Source organism: Mytilus californianus, unplaced genomic scaffold (assembly GCF_021869535.1).
Source record: "Mytilus californianus isolate M0D057914Y unplaced genomic scaffold, xbMytCali1.0.p SCAF_8, whole genome shotgun sequence".
Taxonomy (NCBI): domain Eukaryota; kingdom Metazoa; phylum Mollusca; class Bivalvia; order Mytilida; family Mytilidae; genus Mytilus; species Mytilus californianus.
In genome coordinates this window covers 88,795,114-88,815,502 of record NW_026262734.1, presented here as the reverse complement: position 1 = coordinate 88,815,502, position 20,389 = coordinate 88,795,114, and the positions used below count along the sequence as shown (strand labels likewise).

Sequence of the window (20,389 nt, the reverse complement as noted above, 5' to 3'; positions counted from 1 at the left end):
TACTACGTAGATGTGCATATCGACAGGAAATTACGATTCAATTTTTTTTCCAGGAGTTACGCTCCTTTGAACTTATTTGCCCAATATACTACTGCAACCTTTTGTCATCGCAACTCCTCTCAAACCGCACAACAGAATTTCATGAAACTGTGTAGATAATAAAGACATACTATGTAGATGTGCATATTGACAGGAAATTATGATTCAATTTTTTTTCTGATACAATTTTTTTTTCTTACACTTTTTTTATTTCTCCAATGACAATGTGGGGACGTGGGGTATGTGAGTGCGCTCACTAAGGTTCTTTCATTTTTGTATGATTTATTGCCCTTAGATGACGATTTGTTTACCTTTTTCTATTCTTGGCACACAGAAAGAAACTGTTTACAGAAAAAAAATTATCAGCAATACAATTAAGTTTAACAAGAAAGAGATTTGATTTTCAAAATTGGTGACATCCCATTAGTAACTCATATATTTATGACCAGAGGGCAGTTGAAAGGAAACGATAGTGGAAAGTTGTATGAAACTGTATTTGCTTGCTTATGGATATTAGATTTATTAGCTAGATTACAAAAGGCGAAATTAAAACAAATATATAATAAATCTATTCTACTACTACATGTACTATGAAGTTAGTATCATTGACTGTAAATAAGAATACAATTTGGAGTTTTTAGCATACATACATTTCTACATATATATATATATATATATATATATATATATATAATTCGTCTAAACAACAGCCGAACAATGTTAGGCGCTTCCACAATTTTACAGATCTAACATTGTTGGGCTGTTGTTTAGACGAATTATATATACAGAATGTATTTTCAGCCTTGTATCACCATCACTGCTGGTGATCCGATGGATAAAATCTGTTGTAGAGTTGTCACTGGTTCAGACGTACTTATATATATAATTCGCCTAAATAACAGCCCAACAATGTTAGATCTGTAAATTTGCATAAGCAAATTTTTGTTCTTCCCTCGCCAAGATTCGAACTCATGCTACTGAGATATCATGGCATCAAATATATATATATATATAGATTATATATATATATAATTTAATTAATTAAAAAGAACAAATTTGATAAATTTTCAGGACAAAGTGTGGCTCAAACCGAAAGAGATACAGAACCAGGTACAGTACTGTATAAGAATTATGTTCCTTTGCCCATTCTAGCAGAAAAATTCAAACATATAATTTATGTAATCAATTGTAATAATGATTACCCGGATAATAAAATAAATGACTGATTAAATGATATAATCTTTTTACCTGATGCTTTATGTGACTTATGAATATGGTGGATTTATTGGGTATAGGTAAAACTCAAATTTAAATGTTCAACGAATTTGCACAGTTTTTATATGCATGTATGCATGCTTTTGCAAAATTTCAATCCACCAAAATTTGTTCCCAAGAAAAAAATTGACTCCCCAAGATATGAAATGAGAATTTACTTCTTAGCTGTGCATCATGCGACATTTATGTGTAAGGACACAGAAAGACTGTGTGTCCATGTGTCAATCCATCCATTCCTTTAAGCTCTGTCACTTGTACAAATTTTGCAAGATTTTTTATAAATTTACATCATATGTTTATCTCAGCAATGTCTCAGACAGATTTGAAAGTCCGTGCCAAACAACTATTTTTATACGACCGCAAAAATATTTTTGGGATCGTCTAATGGTATGATGTTGTCGTCGTCTTGGTCGTCGTCTGCGTCGTCGTCCGAAGACACATTGGTTTCCGGACAATAACTTTAGTTTAAGTGAATTGATCTTTATGAAATTTTTTAAGAAGGTTCAATGCCATAAAAGAAAGGTTGGGATTGATTTTGGGGATGATGGTCCCAACCGTTTAGGAATTAGGGGTCCCAAAAAGGGCCCAAAACAAGCATTTTTCTAGTTTCAGGATAATAACTTGTGTATAAGTATTTCAATTGCTCTGAAATTGTACCACAATGTTTAATACCACAAGTAGAAGGTTGGGATTCATTTTAGGGGTTATGGGGCCGACAGTTTAGGAATTAAGGGCCAAAAAGGGGCCAAAAACAAGCATTTTTCTAGTTTCCAGACAATAACTTGTGTGTAAGTGTATTGATCTCTCTGACATTGTACCACAAGGTTCCATATAACAAAGGGAAGGCTTGGATTGTGTTTGGGGTTAATTGCCCCAAACATGAAGGAATAAGGGGCCAAAAAAGGGCCAAAAACAAGCATTTTTCTAGTTTCCAGACAATAACTTGTGTGTAAGTGTATGGATCTCTCTGAAATTGTACTACAAGGTTCCATACTACAAAGGAAAGGCTGGGATTGAGTTTTGGGGTTATTGCTCCAAGAGGGGTTTCAAAAATTTGGGGGGGGGGAATTTTTTCCCCAATTTTTTTTTAAGGGATTCATATTTTTTTTTCAAAATTTTAAAATTTCAAACTTTTTAAGTTTCAGGAAGAAATCTTTAATTGCACAGTATAGCGCAATGGATTAGATCTTTGACCACATTTATTTTGTGTCAGAAACCTATATTATGTCAAAAATTTGATTACAATCTAAATTCAGACAGTATCAAGCTTGAATATTGTGTCCAAATTTGCCCCAACTGTTCAGGGTTCGACCACTGCGGTCGTATCAGGCTGCGCTCAGCGAAGCATTTTATTAAAAGAGCAATGCCCCTTGGAGATACAAATTCTATTCAAAATTGCGTTGAAAGCACTCTATAGTGTACATTTATAAAAAAATTATAACAAAGATTTATTTCAGCAATGTTGATCTGACAAGTTTTGAATATCAGTGCCGACCAACAATTTTTAAAAGAGTTATGCCCCTTTGAAATATTTATTATATATGTATAGAAAATTGTATTGTAAGCACTCTCAAGCCTACATTTCTTTAGGATTGTTGTGAAATTTATATCAAAGATTTATATTAGCACTGTCTGGGATGAGTTAAAAATCTCAGCGCTGTACATGTTGTATGTGCCTTAAAAATGTAAATTTTATAGAAAATTAGATTGTAAGGGCTCACAAATTTACAATTCTTGCCATATATTTATGCAGTTTATATCAAAGGTTTAAATCAACAATGTCTTGGAAAATTTCCATAATTAGCATGGATCAACTGTAAACATGTTAAAAAAAGAGCTATATGCCCCTTGGAAATATTAATTATATATATAATATAGAAAATTTATTCTAAGCACTCTCACACCTACATTTCTTGTAGGATTGTTATGAAATTTATATCATAGGTTTATATCAGCAATGTCTTGGATAGTTTCTGATATCAGGGCTGAACCTGTCATTTTAACAGGAGTTATATGTCTCTATAATATGTATAAAATGTAAATCATATTGAACATTGCATTGTAAGCACTCTAACACCTACATTTCTTGTCCAATTTTTTAAAAGTTTATGTCAAAGGCTTACAGACCTTCTAAAATTCAAACTGACCAACCGCACGATACATGCACGCACGATACACGCACGGTGAATGCACGATACACGATACACGCACGATGAGCGATGAGCGTTACACGGAGGATTAATGAAAAATGAATGATGAATGATGAACGCACGATGCACGATGAATGATGAACACACGATACACGCACGATACACGCACGGTGAATGATTCATTGACGAATGAACGATAAGCGCTTAATACACAGTTCTCAAAGCCATTTTATTTGGAATTTCAGTTAAAATTGATGTATGATAATGAAAATCTATAAGGGTATACAAATTTTAGATATCTCGCTTTCTGTGTTGATTGGTCGACAGTTTTACTAAACACTCCATGTATTAAATAAATCAATTGTAGTATAGTATTTCCAATATCAATGAGTGTTGTCAAATTATAAAACTCATCGATTTTATAATTCTACTTAATATAAATAATTTATAAATTGCTACGTTTTAAAGAGGGGCGATTCCAGCCATTTTTAAAAAGAGGGTTCTCAACCCAGGATAAAAGGGGTGGTTTTAACCATATGTCCCCATTCAAATGCATTGAACCCCCCCCCCCCCCCCTTTCTTTTTATCTGCCTAAATTTGTATCCTTAACTAATTAATTATCATTTGTTTACGTTCCGAAATTTAGGAAATATTTGTATGTTTCGAAGTTTAGTATGATGTCCATTATCACTGAACTAAAATTCATTTTTGTTTAGGGACCAGCTGAAAAACGCCTTCGGTGCGGGATTTTCTACCCATTGGTGGCCTTCGACTGTTTTCTGCCTATACGTCTAAACACTGCTAAGGACTTATAATATGCCACTACGGACTAGAAAGGACGTGTTACTTGTACTCTGTTTTCATACTATGGTAGAGATAGATAGATTTTTATTACATAAATTCCAATTTTTAAAGAAAAAGAATCACCATTAAATGAGTAGTTGAACAATATTTGGAACGTGCCGGTTTTTCCTTGATATTGCCGAAAATCAGTGATCCGACTGACACGAGCGAACTTACATAACAACTGATTAAACAATCATAATCTCTTTTTTTTTTTTACTTAAGTTACAATGTTCCTTATATTATCAGAATCATATGAGTTAATTTAGAGCAAAATATATAATTTGTCAGAAAAATCTGATTCGTACAAATTAATTAGAAATAGCTAAGAAAATGAAATTTACCAAATAATGAGAAAATTTAAACATTTGTAATACCAAATACTTTATAATATACTTCTGAAACGACTTTTCGTCCTGAATATGCATGAAACTTTTGCCACTGGACGTTTAAACAACCACTGAATAATCAATCAATCAAATTTTGCTCTCAGTAAAAAAGAATTAAACAATATAAGCCACAATTGTATCCATCACTTGGTGTCTGTTGTTTGTTTATACAGTAAACATACTGAATCTTTTTATATTCCTTATACAATTTCAAGTATGCAATAAAATTCATACATATTTTCAAACATCCTGGCACTTCAAATTTCTAGGAGGTGAGATTCTCGGGGTTTTACCTGAAACTCTTTGGGAAATGCAATTTTTAATTCCAATTCCAATTCCAAACTGTAAAAGATATCCCAAGGTTTTTTAAAATGCATTTCTAATTTGATAAGGAGATTTGAAAAAAAAACGATCTCAATGGTAGTTGAACTTATTCAGTGCAATCATTTTGTGTCCGCCGTTGTCTTTCATACATATTGGTGTATCCACTGTTTGCTGTTCGTTATCTGTTGTTTATGGCAGTCAGGCCTCGCGATCGGTCTCCAAATTTAAGCCCCCACTTAGGTAAATTAATGATCATTTATAAGGGGGGGGGCTTTTTTCTCGGGACAAACATTATTTTCCTTCCTTAAAAACAACATAAAAATTTTCTATATTTTTCATTTAATCATAAACCGATGAATATTAAATGATTTTTAAAAAATAAAAAAAATATTTTTATTCTAATATATCTAAATATCTGGGTTATTTTCTTATCCAAATAATTATTTTTTTCATTTTTTTAAGGAAAAAGTGTTATCAGTTATGGCCCCCTCATTTTAGACATGACATTTTGCTTGATACTGTATGAAGATTATTCGTTGCAACTTTTATGAAGAAATTACCGACTGTTTTTTAACTAGATAAATATACAACAAAAATACCGTTTTTTTCTTCTTGTATCAATTGCTTTTCACAAAAATTAAATATTAACAAAGAATTGTTACACAAATGTAGAGCCCAATTTTGTAACGAAGATATTCCTAATCTCTTTACCGAAATCCGCATATCTTTATCTTTTGAAACAAAAAAGTTAAGGATGTCTGTTCAAAGGACAAAAATGTCCAAGAAACCGAAATGTTATAAGTAAATGTCGAATAATTCAAACCCATTTGTCTTTTAAATTTAGCACATGAAGATATAATTTTTATTACATATATAAATTGATTTTGTAAAAATTAGCTTGTATATATGTGAACTTTTGTAAAAAAAAATCACTGTGGTTCTTAAACTGTATCACATGCCCATAATTGTCCTAAAGCTAAATGTCATCGTCAGATTATGAGGGTCTGAATAGGGATTCATTATTTCTGTATTCTATCATTTTAGGCAATTTTTTCTAATCGTTATACCTTTTGTCGATCATTCTTTATTCCATATATTCTAGTACCTCATCATTTTCTTTTCTATATATTTGTCTGGTTATTTTTTATATTCTTTATTTTATGGTCAATAATTTTCTATTCTATAAACCCCCATCCACACCCTCATGTATAATGGAAGACGATAAACATTTTAGTATACATACCACCCGTTGTCACTTTCACCTGACATACAAACCACAAATTGTTATTTTTACCTGGACACGGGACTTATATAATTACGTAATAATAACGGATATAGTAAATTCAGTAGAATATAACCTGTATCAACGCACTGGCTTGTTAAATGAACATTGATCTGACAACTGTTTATCATATTTTTAGTTATTTTAAAATTGAGAATGGAAATGATGAATATGTCAAAGAGACAACAACTCGAAAAGAGCAGATGACAGCCGAAGGCCACCATATTTGATAAGGTTTTAGTTTCTAATGAGACAGTAACCATCGTATTTTCAGAAAATCTCTAAACGGATAATGAGAGTTTAGCGACCTTGACTGGCTATACAGCCCAAGCACGGTCGGTCTCTAAAAGTTGCCGAATTTAAGAGACTATATCAAGAGATAGGCTTTACCTAGCTTTAGGTGTTTAAAAAATATCCATTTAAGAACCAAATGTGGCTTCTTTACATTTATACCAAAATTGAGTTCAAGGCAGTATTTTGTCGAAGAGAATAATTACACAAAGTGCAACATGCGAGAAGAGGTTTCATTTCCCTTATTTATTTTGTATTGAAGTGAGTAATCTTTTGAGATTACTTCACGGAAATATATTTTAAATGAAAAGGTGCAACTGGATGCATCCCTAAAAAACAAATTTAAATGTATATATATATATATAATTTAAATTTGTTTGTTATATATATATATATAAAATGACGGATATTCGTCAATCAGACAGCAATCCAACATAAACACGAGTAAGTTACCTGACATCTAGAATAAGAGGTTTAAGCATACCCCGCGCTGGTCAACTTTCTGAGTTGTGGGTAAAATTCAATATACATGTAGGACTGTGAAACGGGAAATATACGAAAGATTTGTTTTTACGTACGATGAAGTGTCATTCCCTCAATACATACGGGTCCACCGTGAAACTATTCTTATGATTATATAACGGTAAATGATGATCTCATTAGAGGAACAAATTAAGTAAAGATACATGTTGAAGCAAGAACAATTTCCACATGCAAAACATCAAATAGGACGATCTCTAAATTAGTACGCGGCAACTTTAACTATTACATTCATAGACAATAACACTAGTAAATGCTTTAGATACTGACATTGAAACAAATATACTGCTCATAATAATTGCACATCTGTAGACTTTAATCTAGGTATCCCGCGTTATATAAACCATCGCAAACCATCGAACAGCTCATCGCACTTCGGCGCAGACCAGCGCACTTCACGCGTGGCCATCAAACTTTATGATCTCCATTGCACCTCCGAGTCATACACACATATATATTCCGATTTTCAAATAATGGTTTTTATTATTTTAATTCCCGTAGGTATTGCCCAAAGAAATAGGGTTTATTTAAGGGTTCACACATCTTCATAGCTAAAATATTTTGATACTTATATCACGAACAGATATCTATGACAATTATTTCTTAAATTGTCAGTATATAAATTTAGATTTTTTTTTAAGAAACGTAGGTTTCAGCTACAGCAGACTAAATTGGCTTTTGATGGATTGAAGGCTTATGTAAAAATAAGAAAATGTGGTATAATTGCTAGTGAGTCAACTATTCAAGAAAGTTCAAATCAAGAGGAATGCTAGCAGTTATATCTATACGACCTTCAATAATGAAAAAATACGGGAACTGTAAAGTCGGTTATTAAAGGCCCCGCCCGACATGAAAAAAATATGAAACAATTCAATTGAGCAAACTAACGGCCTTCTTTATTTCAAAGCTAAATGTATCTTGCCACTAAAAAAAGCCCAAATACATGTATATAACAGAATTGATGTTACGAAAACCACTGAACTACTTGCTTTTGACTTTGGACAGACACATAAATACACAGAATGTTGTGAATGTGTATAGGCCCTTTATTGATCATATAGCTCTACACTCCTATCTATTTTATACATTCTTTGGCTTTCAAATATTTAGCATTGAGCGTTCCTAGTGAAAGTAAATCCAGAAAAGCGTTATAGATGCATGAAATTTATAAAGTGTTGTTTTGTGAGGGGATCAGAACGTAGGGATCGATGTTAATGTCTGTTTTATATGTATTCTGCCAATAATATCGGCCTTCTAACTTTAGTGAAACTCTGCAGTTGTTCAGTGACGGATCCAGGGGGAGGGTTCAGGGGAACCCCCTTTTTAAAATGGCTGGATCCGCCCCTGTTGTTTCATGTATTTGATATGCAAATTATCACAAAACTAAAAGGATAAAATGGATGAATTAATAGTTGATCGTTTAACGTCCAGTGGCATATATTATCGATTCATTATTAGGGGAGTACAATAATTATGATATAATGATGAACATTGGCAATCATACCACAACTTCTTTTTTATAAGAACGTACATGTGTAGATTTTCGTCTTTTACTGTAAACGACAGTGTCCCCGGGAGTCAAAGCCGAAATCAAACTTGTGTAAATTTCTGAAACATACATTTCATTATTTAACCCAATGTAAAGCAAAACAAATAATACCGTTTTGAGCTATAAAACCAAGGCAACCCTTTATACTAGTCAAAAGTTGCTGGATCGTGATAGATGCATACGAAACTTCAATTAATTGTTTGTATTTTTCAATCTTTTATATCCGATAAAGATGAACACAAAATCTATCGGATAAAAACTACCGATTTTTCTATAAGATAAAATTTATCCTTATTGGAGTCAAATTTGTCATATGGATTCATAAAGGACAAAAAAATGTCCTCAGTAACGGAACAAAAAATACCCCCATGGTAAAATAATCCGTCATTCTTTAATACAAAGTACTATTGTGAATTATTTTTTCGGATATTAATCTTTTAGACATACATTAAAAACGGTGTCCTTGATATGCAACCATGAACACAATGAAAGTGAATCTGTGAAAGTGTTCCATGTATATTCCATTTAAATAAAGACTTGTTATGATAATACAATATATTTAACTATTTTATCAAAAAATTTAAATAAAAAAGAATATCTTAAACTCGTAAACACAATTTCAAGTTTAAAAAGTTCCTCAATTTAAAATCCTTCTTAAGGAATACAGGATATATTTGCGTGATCTTATACTTGTTTAATTAAAAAAATGCCTTCAAATACATATGTTTATTTGTATTCAATTTTCCACAAAACATATTTAGCTTATTTTAAATGAAAATAAAGAACAGAGAATAAAAACACTCTTGAAGAGAAAATACATATTCGTGTTAAATTCGCATCAGTTTAATTTGTTAATTCAAGTTTGACATCTAAAATCTTAATCCGCAATCCACATTTACCCGACAATCTTGTATATTGTATTTTCTCAATGGAATAACCTTACGTGCACGTGACCATCAGAAACGAAGACAAAAATTATATTTGTAATGATGATTGAATATTTAGTAGAATATGAATTTGCCAAATAAGCGAAGAATTATAATCTTGCATTGTTCAACATTGGAGAAATGACTCAAGTTGAACATTAATCATGTTAATACTGATTCAATATTTTATTATAGTCTCACCACATACAAACATAAAATGAGGATCACAGAAATAAACATAAAACATTAAAACATTTGCATTGTATGTACCAATCTTAAAAAGAATAATGAGAGACTTTTAAGACACAATATATTTACTCATTTACATTTAAAATTTAGTGTCCACCTGTACTATATGAAAATAAAACATTTTTTCTTTGAGAACTAGGAAATAAAATGCCGTTTCTATTCAATGAAATATTGTTGATGTTTTTGGCAACTATAGCAGCAACATTGCCGTTATTAAATAAAAATATAAATTTTTCGCTATCTGATAATTAAAGGTTAAAATGTTCATTAAAATGTTTAGCTTAATGTATAAATCTACATATAATGGGCATTTTAAAATGACATGAAGTTCATCTTCAATAGTAGAGCTACAACACATGTCATCTCGTGGACTTCTTTTCTTTCATACTTTCTAGTTTCTATATTTAGTGGAGCTACCCCACATCTAAATTTTGCAAAAGCACTGTTGTTTTTAATTGGCGGAATATTTTTTAACAAATAACAGTTGGCCAACAGTATATTTGTAAGCCCATTTCGCTCAGTTGAATAGAAATTCCAATTTTAACTGTTCTGTCGTAGAAATGTCACCATGTTATTGTTTGTACGTAGAACATGTATCATTATATTAAAATGTGTCAGTCCCAGCCAAGATTCACTGAATAACCACGAAATGTTTACAGATGATAAATAAATTTTACACAAAAGTTCATGAATCTGTATGAACGTTATGTACGATGAAGTTAATTAAGTGTTCAGAAGAAAGTAAGTATGAATGTAAATTTTATTTAAAGTCGGAACATATATATACACTTTAACCGTGAGATAAAATATAAGCTTTGATGAGCTCTATAACCGACTATCATATAAAAACCGCAATGAATGAACGTTACCCGATTAGAGATGAACGTTTGACAAATGCACGTTATCTGATGTACATAGTTATACACGATTGACGAACGCACGATACACGGTTAAGAATGAATGATTGATGAACGCACGATACACGCACGATACACGCACCATACACGATTAAGAATACACGATGCACGCACGTTACACGGAAAATACACGGAACGATGAATGATGAGCGCACGATTGGTACACGCACGATACACGCACGATACACGCACGCAACACGCACGATACACGATGAACGCACGGAATAATGGTCAGTTTGAATTTTAGAAGGTCTGTATCAATAGCAAGCATGATCAGAATTCTGAAAATATTTTGTTTTCCCTGCTGGTCCTTGAAATAAATCTGCTGGTCCTCACTATTATTTCTATACCAAAATCCAAAAATTGTGTTTGTCCTTTGTGAAATATAGAAGTCAAAACCTTCAGACCACTACCAGTCAAGGGTATAACTGAATAAGTTATTAGAGAAAATAACATACATGTTGTTATTACAGTAATTTCATGAGTTGTCTACTCGTTGTTTCTAAAATCTTCTTCATCTGTAGTAACATACGTTTGTTATTTGTTCAATAATCATCAATATTTTTATTTTTTGTGGGCACTAGGGAATTCTTGAAACTTTGCGCAGTAACTTAATACATAGCCTTGATTTTCAAATTAAATTAATACATTTTTAATCAAGCATGGTAAATCAATGAGACATTATGTCTTAGGATTTTAAGGGATTAACCTTAGCTGTAATATAACAAGTAACAAGGCTTAGTTATTACAGGCATGTAACTTATTACATGTTTTATATGAGACAGTTTGGTAATTACTTGGAAGCTTGCTCAGAGCCTCATTACATGCTCTGATCATTATTTCTTACAGTAAATCAAAATATATTGTGATTAAGCATGATATATGTCTGAGCAAAGGCTTTGAAGATATGTAGAGAAGCTGTAAATTTAACACCCTTTAGTTATTACATGCATATTTTTTCTGTAATAACATAGGTGTACTACGCATGATTGGTAAACTATGAACTGATATATCTTTCTAAAGTTTAGTATACATAAAGACAATAATAATATCAATAGAACTTGTAAACATTTTAACAAAACAAATGATGTATATTGCCACTTTGAAACATGTAACATACATATATTATCACAGTTTTGTGATATTTTAGCCCACAATAACGACATGACTTTTGTATGTTATTTTTTCTAATAACTTATTTAAGTTATACCCTTGACTAACCACTTTCGAGAACTCTGCATGATCAGTAAGGTCTTGGAAGAGTGGTTAGTCATCTTAGTGTTATGGGGTTTTCTGCAGCAAAAATATGCAGAACTTGGATTTTGTTTTTTACGAATGAATTTTAAGCAACATCTACACAACAGTAGGGCCCTTAAAGAGACATAAAAAAACAGCATTTCAAACATAAACAGTAGCACTTAACATGTTTAAAGAAAGACTGTAATTGTGCTACCTTAAAACACTTAAAACATACCAAAGCAATTGTTTAAATTTCTGATAGATAAAGGAAAACGAAAATAAATATTTTTTTCCATTAATACATGTGTATGTTTTATTTTTCACAGAGTCTATAAGGCCAACAACCACTTATAGTTTAGAAACAATGAATGTTTTGACAGAGGTTTCCAAATCTGTTGGATATATAACTGGAAAGAAGGAATCTGGAACATGCTGGAGGGTTGGCAATGATAAGATAATTACTGCTGCACATGTTGTTAAAAATAATATATGTAAGGCCACCCTTTAAAAATTCTTTGTTTGATGTTACCTACCCATGCCTTGTAGGGTTGGGTTGGTAGGTAGGGTTTTTTTGTTGATAAATTTCATGTTTTAGACAAGAAAATGATGTTAGAGCAGGAAAAAATCTTTTTAAAACAAATTTGAACCTATTTGTGTCATCAAATTTTTCTGTCAGGCTGCTTTTTAGGTGGCTAGGTAGGCAACATCAGACAATCTAATTTGTTTTTGGCCTAAGTGCATTTGTATGTAGAAATATTTGTATGTACTGATGACACTTTGATTTCTTGTTGTTTATCTTAGTTGTCTGATAGTAGTGCTCATGCTTGGAGTGCAAGAGGCAGAAGATAAAATCTCTGCCAAGGTCAAACCAAAGTCTTTTTCATTGTTTAACTATATATGGCTACTTTCTTCTGATTTTAACTGATATCCAGTTGAATTAAGCAAAAGAAATGGAACTCTTTATTAGAGAAGGTAAAAATGGCCAAGTTGGTATATTTGAACTGTTTACATATGTTTCTATAGGCTTTAAAAGTTGAATGTAGTTGTATAGTTTAGGATTTTTTGCATATTATATACATGTTTATACTTAGATTATAGTATCATGAGTATTGAGCTGTAAGATATTTGTAAACTTTTTAATTTTCACAAATCAGTCGATTATGGAAGGTGCAAATACATGTGGATATTTTTTATGCATAAGCATAAATTCCACCAAAAAAATTCCACAGAAAGATTTGAGATTGATCTCTTTCAAGCATTTATTTGCATCTTTGCAACCAGTAACAATTTTTTTTGGACAAAATCCTAAAAAAAAAAGGGCAAAAATCTCATTGATAAAAGAGAAAGTGGATACACCTTTTTATGTTCAGGTATGTTTGAGCTGACTGTTTTGCCTTGAAAACCTACATAACATAAATATTTAATTCATCATCTCGCTTCATTTTCCATTATTTAAATGTATCTAGGCTACATTTTGATAAGGGAGGTGCTTTTCCGTTCTATAACTCATAAACCCTTCTACCGATGGTTTTCAAATTATAATATGTTTTTACTGTTGACAAAATGGATGTCAACTCTATTTTGAAGATTTTCACCTTCGCCATAGAGAAGTTATGGTTCATGATACAGCAGAAAATGCAACTCAATGTTGATTCCATGCAATTTCAATTTACTTGTGAACATTTTAACTAATGGTCGTAGAATTTTGATATGCTGTTACTGATGACAAAATGGAGGTCAAGATCAATATTTACTATTTTCTTTTTTGCAGTTCGTGAGTTGTGGTCCTTAATAGATTGAAAATTGGCATTTTGTGTTGTTTCCGTGCAAATGCTTATGAACCATTCAGCCAATGTTATTGAAATTTTCATTTGCAGTTACTGATGACAAAATGGTGGTCAAGTTTGATATTAACATGATTAAATTTTTCTCATTTTCCCCCTTCAGGAGTTAAAAGTCGTTGATAGATTTTGATATAGAAATAGAATGTGGAAAGTCAAAATAGTCTAAAAGTATCTTTCAAAATGCAGAAAACCTGGTTTGCTCATTCCATGTTAAATTGGAAAATGTGCTCCTCTGCTAAGCACACATCATGAAGAGTTAGACCAATGACTGGCTTATATAATTAGATATTTTAAGCACTTTTGTGCACAAGATATTGCCATGCCATGTTAGATTAAACCATATATGTTATGAATCTCATTTGTCAGTGTAGTATATTATACATTAGAAAGGTATTTTCATATGAAATGGATCTATGTTATTGTTCTGACTGTTTTCTGCAGGATATTATGCATTCGTTCAATTTATATACATTTTTTCAGGGAATACAGTTCTAGATATACCTTTTGAAGAAGACTTGAAAACATTTAAGGTAGACTTTGGTTTCATTAGCGAAAAGTCATCCAGTTTTTTCAAAGTTGAGCCGAAAGTTTTGTTTATGGATGAAAGTTTGGATGTTGCAGTTCTCCAGCTGAAACCTAATGACCAGAAGCAGTTTCCTCCTCCATTAGAGACATTTGATAAACTTAATCCTGAAAAAGATGAGCATAAGCATGTTTTTTTAATCAGTCATAACAAAGGTGAAAAAAAAGAAGTCAACTTTGGAATCGGTATTTGGAATCCAACAGAGAAAAGATTAGAAGATCTAGAAAAGTTCTGTAGAAAGTATGGAAAAGAGAATGGATACAAAGATGTAGATAGAAAAGATCGCTTGGTTATTCAGTGTGAATTTGTTGGTGGTGCTTCTGGGAGTCCTGGCATTGTTATTTATAATAATGTCGCCCATGTTGTATTTGTGTATATAAGGGGATTTCCTTCTTTTTATTATAGTCAACGGTTTCCCGATGAAGAAAGAAGAAAATTTCCTAGTGATAAGTTACTTCAGCAAGGAGTCAATATTGGCGATCTGTTTAACACCATGTCCAAAAATGAAGTGAACTTAAAACTACGTAATGAGATATTCCCTGTGGAAGCAAAAAAGCAACACCAGCATAAGCAGTCTTCTCAAAATATTGAACATGGCGGAAGTGACAAATTCACAGTACAAGGTAAATAATCTTTTCCAACAGACTGTTTATTTTGTTATGATCTTCATGCAGGTTGTTTGTCTCATTGGTTGAACTTCAGTTATGATATGTCATTTTTCCTGGACATATCTCTAAATCTTTCAAATACATTAAGTAAATTATGAGTATATTTTTACATGGAAGAATATCTGTGATTATGCAATAAAATTCACTAGGAATTAATTTGAACAGTGATAATTTTGTACATCCAAATAAAGAAGTAGATTTGATAAGGTGCTTAAATGTTCCCATTTTAGCTACAATTTCAAGTTAGGATTTATTTACCAATATCACAATGAATCATATAAATACAATGACTAGATAGAAAATATGTCTATGGCTGCATGCCTTTAATAACCAGTTAATATCAATTTGAGAGTCTTTCTGATTTTTCATATTTGCTTTTAAAGAATGTTTGTAGTTATACAGTCATATCAAAATTATATATATGTACAAATGTTTTTTTGCAGATTTGTGTGCAGGAATGGAAAACACACGTTTAGAAAGCAATATCAATGAGGATACAGTTCCAATGTCATCTTTAAGCATAGAAAGTAAATATTACATAGTTATAATTGATGTAATTATTTACTGTACATGTATGGTAAGTTGTGTCACATATTGCAATTTGCTATTTCGGATTCTAAAGGACTATGTGTAATTTTATTACATTGTTTGAACCCCAAAATGAAAACAATATCACACCATTGGTTGATTTCTTTTTTTTGTCTATTTTAATTGATACAATTAATTAAAACAGACAATACCAGACTATATTTAAATGTCAGAAACTGGGAATTTTATGAATACGATGCATTTACTAGGAAGTAGCAGTGTCAATTTTGTTCATATTCATTTTATAATAAACATGATAAAAACATAACAAAAACTAATGTGTTCATTAAAGAATGAACAAGATTATAGAATATAAAGGTTTTTACTCTAAACCTCCATAATCTAATTTTTCTTGAATTCAGCTCTACCATTACCTGCAAAAAGGACAATACCCAAAAGACCCTCTTCAAATACTTCTAAAGAGACCAATCTAAAGGCGGCAGCACCCACAGCCAGTGGACAACATTCTTTTGAACCAAAAAGATCTACTTCTGAACAGACCTGTCCAAAGACAACAACTGCAGCCAGTGGGGAAAATTCTTTTGAATCAAGTTTGACATCTTCATCAAATAGATCTATAAATAATTCAGAATCAGTGTCATTGCTTGATTCATCCATGGACAGTTTTTCTAACATCCCAGCGTCTGGTGCAAGAGGTGGCTGTATGATGACACAAACAGTCATGCACAGAGACAATCAGTCATCCAAGTTACAGCAGAAATATGTTTCACAAGTCCAGACTGGCCCAAATACACAAACAATTTGTAAGTCTTTTACAGCTAGTAAGAGGAAAAATTTATTATTTATGTACTTCTACAGGTAATAATTTTTGAAGTAGAGTTTTCTCCCTTTGTATTCAGATTTTTTTTAAACGTAGGTAAGTAAAACAGTCATCTTCTCTTGACTACATTTCTCTTTTGAAGAGTTTATTTGTCTGTCTTAAATAGTAGTCTTAACTTTACTCATGAAAGTATAACTGAATGGACAATGAAAATATCAAATAGCATAGAGTATTCAAACAAACACACTACATAGTATTTTACTTTCCAAGGCTGTTCTTAAGAATTATTAGGTTTGTTCAAGTTTTATCTAACACTTGATTCAATAAACAAACACAGCAACAACAATAGCTTAAATTACAATGATCATTCATACTTAATGAGGTGAAATGTTACTAAATTAGAAAAAATACAGTTTTTAAAAACTTCACAAAACTAAAATACAATGTATCTTCTCAAATAAAATGCAGTTTGGAAACTTTGGATCAGTGTCCACTTAGTAGTATACAATGTATTATCAGATCAACAGGATATGCAGAACTGGTTTTACATGAAATTTCCAGACATCAACCTTTGTTTTTAATATTTCACTTGTTATTCCAAGGTAAAATTCAAAAAGGGAAAGTCTATAAAAAGTGACAAAATCAAATGTTATCAACCAACGGAACAAGTGAAAATCAACTTACATATTCCTGACTTGGTACAGGCATATGTCAATACATCTAGAGATACAATTTGAGAAATAGTTTTTTTTTAAATGTGGAATTAGTTTCATATGAATTTGAACATGATGAAAGCTTTCATGGCATTCAAACAGATTGGATGGGTTCATAATTTAAGCTTTAAAAATACACTCATGACAGTATAGATCACTTTCAAGTTCGTTGCATTTCCATCAAAAACTTTGGTTTTAGTGAACATCATTCGTGCGTTTAGGGGCATAGTCACTTCCGTTACCATGTTGAGTGAGTGGTTGAAAAAAATATGATGCTCAAATTATTCGGCAAATTAGATTCTTATAATTGATAATCATCACTGTTGTCATTCGGATTAAGTGATTAAGTACAAACGGAACAAACATTATTTCTAGTTTATCCTGGATAATGACGATCACAAAGACGCTTGATGGTCTTTAGAAGTACAGGGATACAGGCGAACCCCTCGATCTGGTAAATGACGTCATAAAGGCGCGCATAATTGACGAACTTTTCCGGTAAAGAACGTAACTCGAAAGTGGTCTATTGGATAAATAATTTTAACATTAATTATAATTCAGCATGTATATTTAATTAGTATGAAAAATTGATATTAATTAATAAAATTTTCTATGAGGTTGATTTTTTTTTCAGCTACAGGTAACATTAATATAGAAACTACAGCACCTGTCAATCTTCATCAACAAACGGAAATTGATCAAAGATTAAAACCTGCACTAGGTAGGTCTGAGTTCAGAGAAAGAAGTAGCCTTAATAGCCAACACCACAGAAGTTGTGTTGCAGTTAAGGTCAATATGAACTTAAACTATATTTGTTGATATTCAGGTTTCCAACCTATTGAAACTGTTAAATATTTTGCATATAGCTTTTTGTGAGGTGATCGCAGCAAAGGAGTTGGAAAGTTTTCATATTTTGCAAGCAGCCTATATTTTACAGTAGATGTATCAATAAAGCTTTTTTCATTTCTTTTTTTATCAATAGCAAACCAGAATGGACTGGATAAGTTCGGGTCAAAATTATCAATGTCTGTTTAAACGAAATAGTCATATTTATGATAAATCACTAATTCTCAGCGGTTAGAGCACTGGCCACAAATCATATTTCCATGGAGATTACTTGGCCAAGCCCCCTCAATCATTGTCCATGGATTTTGAGACATTTGCATAGTTTACGTGTCATATTTAGTGATTAGATCAGTTTAAGGGAACCACTTTTGATAAGTAAATTATATTTGGTATGCAGTTGTATTAGAATTGATTTATTGACTTTAAAACTTCTGTATAGTTTGCATGTCAAAGTTTTCGATTTTGATAGTTCAAGAAGAACCATTCTTGGATAAATGAATGATATTTGATGCACAGTTATATTAGCATAATCATATCTCATTTCCATGGAGATGACTGGCTGAAAAGGTTGAATAGTATACATGTTAAAGTTTTATCATTTAAATTTCAACATTTACATTTCATTTTCAAAATTACAGACAGGCGAGACATATCTCTGTGTCAACAGTTTATGATTTTTATAGGACCCATGCAACTTGGAGGTGCGAGAAGTCTTCATATATAATAATTTTTTTTGCTGAACATCCAGTAGAATATAAATTTCTTGTAAATTCAGGCCAATTATGTTTCATTAAACTCATGCAATTAATATAAGAAATCTATTTTTGTTATAGAAAATCTAAAGAAAATTATTAATGTATTTGTGGAACCAAACATGGATCTTAAGCCTAAAGATGTAGCACAAAAAAGTGGAATTGGAAAAACTGCAAAAGATGTCAACAAATCTTTATATCTACTGGATAAGAAAAAGGTGCTTACACTTGAAAAAAATGCTGATGGCACAGACCCTAGATGGAACAGAGGCACATTAACTCAGTACAGTGGTGAGTAACTTCACTTCATTAATATGAGTTCTGCTGCAGGCATGGCAAGTTGACTTTCAGTCCTGTGTTCAAGTAAATGTATTTTGTAAACTCGATGATAGTTTCAGGATTTAAAAGGGGGACAGAGGTGCCCAGCGAAAATGGGGATGGGAATGAAAAACCTGTAAAATTCCCTTAATTTGTGGTTAAAAGAGAAGGATGGGGTTAGGTCCAGTCTCCAGGATCTGCGCCTGAATTTCTACTGCTGCAGGTTGACTTTTAGTATCCAATAAGTACACCATCAGTAGTCAAAATATAAACTCTGGTATAATACTTCAAATTTAAAAAAAAAGTTAAATATATGTTTTATATGCTTGAATTGCTAAGTGTTACTATATAACAAGTGTACGTGGACTTTCTTATCCTTTTTCTTTTTATAAATGTACTGCTGTTGAATTATTGTCTTCTGTTACTCCAATTTGCTGATTTTTCCGTATGCAGTGACCTTAACTATGAATCCTCTCGTTAGAACTTCGGCCACCATACAGCACAAGTGCAAGGGGAAAATCATGATGAAAGAATGTGAACAAACATGCACTGGAAGGTAAACTGGAATAACTGATTCTTCAAGAACAAATTAAATACACAAAATCATTGAACAACTGGTATGAAAAAGTTTAATTAACAAACGGTAATGCATGGAAAATATATATAAGAAAAGTTAACATTGTTCTATCATGTCTATCAATTCACTTATTTTTCACGTACTCCAGGATTCTGTTTTGATCGTTTATCAATGTCACAATCTGGTAAATTTCGGCAACAATCTCAGAAGTTGATTAACTTGTGATCAACAATCACTGAATAAAATATTATATAATACCGTATAGATTTGTAACAACTGTAAAATAAAAACATACATAGAGGACGTATTTTAGTATATACGCATGCATTGGTTCAATAATTTCCTGAACTTTAAAATTGAAAGAATCATGATTCATATGACTTTAAATGATTTATTTTTTAATGAATTTTGGAATTATTATGATTATCGGAAAATTAGGATGTAAATTCCTGAACTATTTCTTACAAAGCTTACCTCAGGGAGATTAAGTTCATTTGGTTCTAAATCCACCTGATGAATGCTATTCCAGAAATATCATTGCATAGAAATTAGTAATGTATACTAAATAAAGATGTGAGTATTTTTGTCAGGAAATAATCAACTTTTTAAATATTTTTTTTTAACATACTTATAATTTTCAGGTATTTTCATTAAACAACTTATATAATGAATTTTAAAATGTTACGATAACATCCAATATCCTACC

General features: G+C 31.6%; 1 protein-coding gene across 2 annotated transcripts in view; it reads left to right on the top strand.

The window, feature by feature from the left end:
* Positions 1-20,389, top strand: part of LOC127711718 (uncharacterized) — a 66,620-nt gene that overhangs the window by 21,771 nt on the left and 24,460 nt on the right. For both annotated transcript variants that reach the window (XM_052217829.1, XM_052217830.1), the window contains exons 2-8: positions 1,111-1,149; positions 12,340-12,504; positions 14,338-15,063; positions 15,552-15,635; positions 16,059-16,460; positions 17,825-17,911; positions 18,870-19,079. In XM_052217829.1, coding sequence (XP_052073789.1) covers positions 1,111-1,149; positions 12,340-12,504; positions 14,338-15,063; positions 15,552-15,635; positions 16,059-16,460; positions 17,825-17,911; positions 18,870-19,079 — 1,713 coding nt within the window. The remainder of the gene's footprint in view (positions 1-1,110; positions 1,150-12,339; positions 12,505-14,337; positions 15,064-15,551; positions 15,636-16,058; positions 16,461-17,824; positions 17,912-18,869; positions 19,080-20,389) is intronic.